At 37.4% G+C, this 9,749-nt stretch overlaps 1 protein-coding gene across 2 annotated transcripts in view; it reads right to left on the reverse strand.

Moving 5' to 3' along the window:
- Nucleotides 1-2,211: 2,211 nt before the first annotated feature.
- LOC147754214 (uncharacterized) overlaps nt 2,212-9,749 on the reverse strand; it is a 19,926-nt gene continuing 12,388 nt past the window's right edge. Inside the window, exons 3-4 of one of the 2 annotated variants that reach the window (XM_086975874.1) lie at nt 3,666-3,741; nt 2,212-3,387 (exon numbers count right to left, since the gene is read on the reverse strand). In XM_086975874.1, coding sequence (XP_086832000.1) covers nt 3,381-3,387; nt 3,666-3,741 — 83 coding nt within the window. In that variant the 3' untranslated portion in view covers nt 2,212-3,380. Of the gene's footprint in view, nt 3,393-3,665; nt 3,742-9,749 lie in introns of both variants that reach the window. The other variant, XM_086975873.1, reaches the window with a different exon arrangement.

Below are 9,749 nucleotides of genomic sequence, written 5' to 3' on the forward strand. Positions count from 1 at the left end.
ATATGATATTAAAAAAAGGCCAAATGTGGCAGAGTGCGGCTGCTGTCATACTAATAATGGCTCAAGGCTGGACTGCATTAATTCGGGGCACATGCAAATCTAATAAAGCGACATTATTTTATACGAGATTTCATTGCAGAAGAGACTCATACGACCTCCGCTATCAATGAGCGTGAAGACTCTGAAAGTTTTCAACGGCTCCCAGAGACCTTTGAAAACTAACTGTACACTGAAAAAACGAAGCCTTAAAAGGGCTCCATTGCCGTTGACTTGTGCTCAAAATTTACGGCCACCACAGGAGGGGAAGTGTACTGTAGGCACTTACACGTGCAGCAATACTTCACAAAGGGAATTGTCTATCAGACAGTTTTTTCAACTTTTTCAGCCTACTATTGGAGAAAAAACAACTGCATATATTTGCATTCATCTTCCTTTGTTACATACTTTATATAATAAAATCTTATTTAGATAGAACATAAATAAGGTGGGCTACCTTAACTTTCTTAATAAGAGCCGCTTGCTTCATCCAGTATTTTTGCCCACGCCTGACGCTATCTCTGAAATGGTGACACGATGTTTTTTTTCAGGTTTGTATACTGTCCGCAGATTTTTGTGGGCGCTACCGTAAAAAGAAGTTGAGCAGTCACGAAGTCCCAACTAAAGAAGGACACCTTATTGATGTTATATTGAAGTAGAATATTAAATGTATGAGATTTGTAATAAAACACGATTTACGTAAACATATCCAGTTGTTTTGTGGTCGCGTCATTTTGCGATCCGATCGTTTCCCTCTAATTTCTGAATGTTACGTGTAAAGTGTGCAATGAAGCTAGAATAAACATGTAGTGACAGAATATAAGACCGGTCCACAGCTTAGCACCAATAATACCGCGACTCACACAGTCAATTGCGATAGATCGTGTAATTATCTCAGGAAAGGGAAAAAATATTATGGGTCCGAGAGTGCGGTGCTTGAAACACTTGTTAGGCGAATTGCCCCGTTTCGTTAGGAATGACCGCACAGATACCATCTGACTCATGCTCATTGCTGATGATTCAGCATTACTTTTACCATACAAAGTTCAGGTTATTCCTGAATAGTATAATCTATTTTAAACAGAGCTGAGAGAATCTAGCTGAAGTCAATTACTTCCCATGCAAAAACCCAGATAAAATGATATATAAAACTAGTGGAGCAAAGATAAACTTCGGCAAAGATAAATGCTTAGCAGAAGGATCTAGAAGTAGCTTTAAAAGCAATATTCTTATATACACCTTAGCTGAACACGGTACCAGAAAGTTTATGCTTGTAGATATACGGTGTTGCCTCTATGAAGCCGGCTGTTCAATGTATGTCTGAGAATACTTTTCGACTTTGGCTTCATCCGGCAACATAATGTTAAGTGAAGTATAACTTCGTCAGACCATGACAAATAAATCCGCGCTGGTTCTTTAACGCCCACATACTTCGCTAGTCGACGATGTGGAGTGGGATGTACGCCTAGACTTCAATAAACATAGTATGGAAAGAGATACACAATGTGAACAGCTGTCTTGGGAGTGCGTGGTACTGCTGATAAACCAGCGTGTTATTACATAAAAAAAGAGATACGCACTACCGACAGCGCAATGAGCCGAGCAACGAGAGTGACAAACCAATGTTCCAAAAGCACTAGCAGAAGCAGTAGCTCTTCATCCCGAAAAGCTAGCTTCGACAAATATCGGCTAATGAACGTAATGGCTTTGTGTCAATAATTATCACCACAAGTCAGTAGTCCAAAGGAGGGTGATTTTGCAAACGACCTGTTCTGTGCGATGACGAGATCCATGCGGCTGACGAACGATTTTTGTCTAAACGAATGGTGCCATTTCTACCTTCACTAAAGAAGTTCCGTTACAGAAACATGTGATTTTATTTTGAATGTTTTTTTATTTATTATATATAATTTATTATTATTTTATAAATTTTGAATGAAAACTGGACTTTATGTCATCCTACCAACTTCGGGCCAAAACGAACATTAGAAGTTGAGAGGGCTGCGCATTCGAAAGGAATGGCCAAATATCAACCAATTTGAATAGAGACTCCTATTGCCATTCGGTCAAGATGGATATAGCCAAGAGTTTTCAACGCGCTAACAAAGCGGTTCGAGGCAATCGTGGACGGAAAAACGAGTTAGCTGTCCAAGCTTGTTCTGCTATCATCTCTGGCAAAGGGAGTATTTTCCTGTACTGGTAGTACTGGTTAACCAGTATCATTTTTTTTTTTTTATTTTTGGAATTGGGTTGTTCTGCAAGACTCTAACACACTTCAATGGCTCATAGCTATAAACTGAGTAAATTTATTGTACCTTTAACATTTACTCTGTATGCAAACTATTTAGTAGACCTAACAATGTGATCCGTAAATTCAGACGGAATTGTCCAAAATTAACGAATTCTCATATATATGTGCATTTGTGAGCTTTCGATTTGGTACGTAAGCACCCAGTGTAGTTCTTCTTCAATGTACTATTACGGGCTTCTTATATCTCTCCGAACTAGAACATCAGCTGAACTATTGAACACGAGAACATCTGAGAGATACCTGAAATTGCTTCGGCAGTGAAAGCGTCTCAAATGGTTACCTACCAGTAGTCATAAACGTTTCGTCTAATAATTAGCGATACAATCAAATTCATTGCTCTCCATGAGAATTAATTTCTTTATTTTGTTAGTTAATAATTGTCTGCCGGTAATCTATTGAGCAGACACATCACCGCTAGGCTAACGATAGGGCCCGATATTAAGCGGCATTGATACAGCAGGAAGGGGGAGCTGCATGAATAACATTGTTTTCTTGACTGGATAAATAATTTTTTATGATGGCTGCCTTTGGTCTTCCAGGGATAACATGAACCGTGAATGGAAGCATATATGCGTTCACTACTGTAGCTGTCTGCAATTCCTATTCAGTACTTTCCCATAACGAATTCTTTATTCACGTAAAATAACTGTGAGGTTGATGTCTCGAACGAGCTAGAAGCTTAGCTACTTCGACGCATTTTCACTTGAAAAGAAAAATATCGCTTAATTATTATTACTTTGAATGTTATTTGTTGTCTTTTTGGATAGCTTCGTGCTTTTAATAATACTTTTTTGGGACAATCATAAGGATGGCCAACAACAAAAACCGAATCGAGTTCGCCGAATATAATAGGACTATAAACACGAAACTCACGGAAGCACAAGCGATTGCCAGACGAAAGAAGTTATCCTTACGATGGTTTATTGATAACATGTTTGCATACTAAGCCAGCGGTCTGAAGTATTGATGAGTGGTAGTACCGGACGTTGAACTCGAGACATTTTCTATCGGATGATGCTCCAGTATGGAGGTTTTACATGCTATTCTGATCGTAACGTACAGGAAAGAACGAACGGTAAACGTAGAAAGACCAAATATAGTTTTTTGCGAAGTTCGACTTGCTTTAACGGATAAGCTAGGATATACAGTATTAAAATCAGGACATTTGTAAAAAAAAGTTAGTGTGGAAACAGCAACATCTTGGATGACAAAAGAGCTCTAAATAACCGAATAACTATGTTAACTAAATGAAAAATTAATAGAAGGTAGAATAACGCCGGAAAGTACTACTTTAATGAGCGTTAATATACACCATTACCTAAGGTGGATACTCCCAGAGTTTAATCCTTTGTGATTGCCGTTGTCCATTCCTATTTTATATTTGATAGTCGCACCTGAAAAAGCAAAACATAAAAAAATATCGGTAACGAAAGTGCTTTTGCTATCACTTAAATCTGCAGGACATTTCGTAAATTCTCTGCCGTTAAGTTAAAAAAATGCTAACAATCAATTTCTTCTGTTTGTAGCCAATAAAATCGCAATTAATGTCCCAGGTCAGGTGATGGCAGTCAGATAGGAACAACTGCGCCACAACGGATAGCAAGTGAGGGGTTTGTTTATTGAACTATTAGATCGGGCTCGAGCGGGGTGTGTCATCACTTTATACCATTTCGGATACATCCGGTCCGTTTGTACCCTGGACCAGTGCGATGAACAGCCATCGCAAAGGGTTAAGGTTGCACGTGCGATAACAGAACAAAGAAGCGACTGTTTTACAACGATTAAGACAACAGAATATTTTTGAGATAAATCAACACAGTTATGTTTGTCCTATTGTCAGTATTAGTATCGCGGTGTTTTGCAATAAATAATGAATAGAAATGTAGCAAGAGCCGATATACTGGAAATAAGCATAATGGCCATCATAGAAGCGATCCTTAATATGGACTCGTGTAAGGACCAAATAACGCTATATAGAGCAAATGATGAATAATTCATGTTTCTTTGCTCTTTATTTTCAACAAAAAGTTGTTTTAACTTGGAATTTTGGTCAATCACATAGAGGAGCGCGAATGGATCCGTAGTTTTTCAAACGTTGATATATAGCGTTCATTCATTCAAATTGTTCCTTGCGTCCTATGCTAATCTAAAGAGCAATGCGCTTACACTGAATTAGAAAATGTACGTTTTGTATCATTATTTAGAGATGCTTTTATACTTGCATTCACTACAGACTTGCTAGAGGCTTTTCGATAACTGTATATATGTACAGTCTGTCTTTGTCAGATCAGTTTCAAATATGATCCTTCTTTCGAGGTGAAATGATCTTTTAATATTTCATAATGTATTTTTTGCTTACCAAGCAGGTGTAATCCTCAATATTTAATTTAATTTTTTTTTGTTTGGACTATATGTGGAGGTGATCGATATTAACTGAATTCACTTTACGTCGGTTTTAAACGACTACTCCTTTTTTAAGAACAGAAATATTATTGTTATCCTATAAGGCCTTTGCATATCCTAAAGATAGCGTAAGATAGTCTTCGTCTACACCTGCACAAGCAGACGCATAGAAATCCTGATATTTCATCTATAATGTTGTCATGGTAAGATGACCGTTAAGTCGCGGTTTACGTGCAACCAAACAAGTGGATAACAACCGTCTTCATTGAAATTACCTCGAACATATTATTCTGCTTTTCTCGTTCAGGTGAGCCAATTCTCCTGATCAATAGCAAAACTTATCGTTAATTGTGAAAAGTATAAAGTTACAAGTAAATAAGGGTTTGCTATGGAATAGCATTTTTGTTGGGTTATTTGTGTCGATGCAATGGCCGGAAATAACGCTTACCAGACTTTTCGAGAACGAAGAGCAAACGTTTTTATAAGGTGGATTGCATTTTGGTTAACAGAAAAATAAATAGAATATAATACATATATGGACATTCAAGGAGAATACCCTGTGTAATGATACTTCAATTTCTGGGTCAATGGGTTCGTAGACTACAACCACGTCGTAATCAATTCCGCGTACCCCTATTTGCAACCAAGTGCATTTCGAATTACTAAGTTTCTAACGTCAGTTAATTTTGCATTTGCATTTCTTCTTTTTTCTTGTAATTCATTAATTATCTCAAATCGATTTCCCTGATAAAAAAAATCTCAGCTTTATTAAGGGATGCTTTCGGCGCCTATAAATAAAAGTAATGGACTATGCCTAAGAAAAAACACCTACTCTCCATGAATATGAAATAGCACAGTAATTTTTCTAAGCGAAAAGTTAAATCTAGCTGAGAACTTTTTCACGTACTTTATAAGTTGGGTGATTTTTGTGGATATAGTAAAATGTAAATAGTTATTGTGTTTACCATTCATTTTGGGCCAAACTGATTTAGTTGTCGTCGCTGGAGATTGTTATCCTTATCACAGTCGATGCCAATTATCAGTGGTATGGGGATACTTTTACTCTAGCCAATAGCCAACAATGCTACTACGGCTGACGTTAAAATGTCGATTTAGTTGTTGAAGTTCTCTTTGTTCAGAGGTTGAATCGGATTGCGTTGAGAGCAATCGGGGCCGTCAAGCATTACAAAATGTACAGATAAGAACGACGCGTATAACGTCCGCATTAATAACACCAAAGATATCGGTTAAGAACGTATGTCTATACGAAGAGGAATATCTCTTGATGAAGAAAACCTCGGGATCCATTGCCACAGTTTTTCCCTATTGGAAAAGTGAGACGTTCTTTGCGTGTAGCGCGTATCATATAATTACACCATTACCGTTATTTTTTAGTTGATTCACATGTTTGAAGAGGCATTATTGATACCTGCCAAAGGCATTTTAATTGATCTAATACGTGCGAATTTTACTAATTTAAAGTAAGTTGACAGCGTCAGCACGTGGATATATCACCATACTTATCTGCATAACTTGAATCTGATTTTGTATCGAATTACTATGTCAGTCGATTCGAATAACTTTCTGCTTATATTGTAACTTTAACATATTATTTATTTTATAAATTATCGATTTTAAAAATGCGTGCCTCGATTTCAAAGCCCAAGAAAAATTGCTTATAGATTAAAACGATGATAACAATCTTATCGGGCAAATCGGATGATTATTACGAAGAAGCAGAAAAGTGTGCAATCTCACGAATATATCTGACAACGTTGTAGATGTGGATCTGTCTGTTCTTTCGCATGCGGCCTATCTTTACAGAGTGATAAATATGGTAGACAGACAAAGAAATTTATTGAGGGCCCATTTTTAAAGAAAGACCTGAGTCTAATAAAACGAACGGTTAATGCTAAAAAAATAACATAGCCCAGAAAATAAGATGACTAAGATTACAGTGATGATATTTCAAACCGCTCGGCTTTCTTTACATTTGCAATGCTGCATCAGCACATGACGGAATAATACACAGAATGATGTGGTGCGAAAAAAAGTATCGTGAGTAAAAACAAATATATGCTGAAACTGGAAATAACGTATTTCGATTGATCTGTGTATTATAATTATGCCTACTAACGAAAAATTGCACGGGTTAAGCGATAGAAATCCATTGAATTTCAGCATTATATCAGTACATTTTCTAATTTAATGACGAAACTGACTAACGCTTTGAATGGTATATTTTGTGCCGTTTGCCCTATGAAGTCTCATTTGTGCCGAAGACGATAGTAATATTCTTAGACGTATGCACACAGCTAACGTTGTTAGAATGTATTTTTTTAAATCAAGTTGTTTATCCTTGGTTTTCTCCGGCAGTTTATAAGTAAAGAAAAAAAATAAATAAAAAATAGCGATCAAGTTGGGGACCTAAGTGAATCCCAGCTATGTACGGGCACAACTTCGATTTCATTCTAACTGACAATTTGAATTAAATAGAAATTGTGACAGTTCCTGACAAATAGCGTTTACCCTAGTTCTCCACTAGGATATAAGCGGTAACCTCATGCGTTATCTGAACGCAGCCAATGATATCCGAAGTCAATTTCAGTACTTGTCATCTTGTAGTTATAGCAAGAAAATAATTTCGTTCATATTGCAAGATAAATTAATGTCTCGTTGAGAACACTGAAGTCTCGCTGCCAAATTGAATCGAAAGAACCTTGAAGCAATAGTTGCATCACATCAAACCACTCTCATAAGTTTTTTTTGGTCATTATTTGCGGATTTTTGCACTGCGATAGCTAGGTTTAAATCAGATCACCCGACTATCTCGAGGACTGTTTGTTCCCAGCAACCACACAAAGTAGATACATTTGCTCTCCATCTCGATGAGGGCAAAACATTCGAGCCGGTAAATTCGTATCTAGCGGCGATTTATAGATCAGCACTGGACATCACAAAGCTACTGCACTGAAACTTCTTGACACTGCCCTATAACCCTCCAAATATAATGCGTTTTTACTAACTTGCCCAAGTCAGTTGATTGATTCAGTTTGTAGATAGTTAGCATTTGTTTTCTCGCTATTTTTAATGTTTTTTAAACAAATCAATAGCGTAAAAGCAATCGGAGGTTAGATAACTGCTACACATCACGATTTGCCGCCTCTACTAATCTGCAGGAATCTATTGCTTTTCAAATGTATTTGTTCTAGGCAGAACGTTAAGGAATATACGAATTATATTTATGACTGGAACACGCAAAAAACAGTAAAAACAATTAACAAGAAAGGCAAGGCAACAGAGGAAGTAGGTGTGTAGGAGTCGGTAATATGCGTGCCGAACGGGCGCGTCAATGCTGGCTACCAAGTTGCAGTTTCGACAAAAGCGCATGCGTCTGACATTATGATTTCGGTTGGCGGGTCAAGCATGATGGTTGAATGAAGAGGTGCCTCTACTAACCAGCGATGTCAGGGGCCGGGTTCATTCGAATGGAACAGACGCAATGACTAGGGTCGTGTCAAAAAACACTGCTATCACGACAATACCTGGAACTTCGACGGCGCTACGTTATGTCTCGTACTGAAATGGCAGCCTATCTATTCATCGAAAAACGGCTGGCAAAATTGCGATGCCATAAAACTATGCTCCTATTGAGTTTAATAATTAGCTAAGATGTCGACGTCTGTTATGTGATAGAAAAAAAAGCGAGACACACGAATAGAACCTTTCAGAAGGCCTCAGAGGCTTTCATCCTGACTCCATTGTTGGCGAACATTTCCTCTTCATCTTATTGGCTTTCTTTTTAGGTCGCGTGAGAGAATAATTACTCGGCGTATATCGAGTCTATGTAAAATCAGCTAGTGATTTTACTGTTAGAAAGCTGCCCTTTAATAAATTTTTATCGTTAGCAATATGCAGTACTAAACTAGATGAACTGCTCTATTATGCAGACACTTCACCTCTGCATTATCTTCGAAGAGGCAAAAATTTGCAGGCCAATAGGACACGCTAATGATTCGAAACAAACACGTACAATTGCTAATACCTTTTTATTACTGCTTTTCAGTAAACAAACCATGAAGCTGAGCTAAATTTGAATATTTAATAAGTAATAATATACAGCCAGTGCAACGCAAAGATTTTCTGCATCTAAACCGTCCTGTCGTAAAGTTTCAGAACATCTCGATATAATAAGGGACTACTGATCGTTTAGTAATGGAAAAAGAATTGAGAAATTCAATGAAAATGATAAAAAACGAATTTGAAAAGCGACACATCAGATTATTGCATTTAGGGTTAAATAGTAATTTTGTACATAAGTACAAGTGACAGCTATATGTGACATGATGGCTGTACCTGAAAAACAATCATCAATCAATTCGTCGTTTTTTCTTCGACGAGGTCGAAATGGTTAATCCGCTCTAAATCTACAAAAAGGAAAGGTCTTCCTAACGCTCCACTAAACATCGAGGCTCACATCCGGGGTGACAACTGAATGAATTAAGAAAGAGTTATTACGATTACAATGGAGGTAGTTGAGAAAAAAAAACGACCACTTTGAAACGTCACAACCGCTTTGCGCAAGACAATCCTGCCTATTCTGCTCACTTGATTGGTAATGAGTTGACAGGTAATATGAAAAGTATGGCAAACCAAAGTTAGTTCATTTGACTATGAAGAAAGGTCAGGGAGAGACCATTCATTAATTCATTCTGTTGCGTATAAGTCAAAGAAGGAAGAGTCAAAAACCATTAGCTTTTACTATCCATTAATGTTAAAACATTTAACCTATATAATAGGCACACCAACGGAAAAGCTAGACCCATCTTCCATCTAACGATACCTCTTCCAGCGATCAGACTTACAACTTCGACCGTAAAAAATGATGTGCATGCCACCCATGTGCTCATATCCGTCGTTTCATGCTTTGTCTGAGCGATGCTTTACGTTACGTCAAGTATCGGTTTTCTCATGGAATATAGATTCCTAGATAAATGCG

This window comes from Varroa destructor, unplaced genomic scaffold, assembly GCF_002443255.2.
Source record: "Varroa destructor unplaced genomic scaffold, Vdes_3.0 BEIS01000007.1, whole genome shotgun sequence".
Taxonomy (NCBI): Eukaryota; Metazoa; Arthropoda; class Arachnida; order Mesostigmata; family Varroidae; genus Varroa; species Varroa destructor.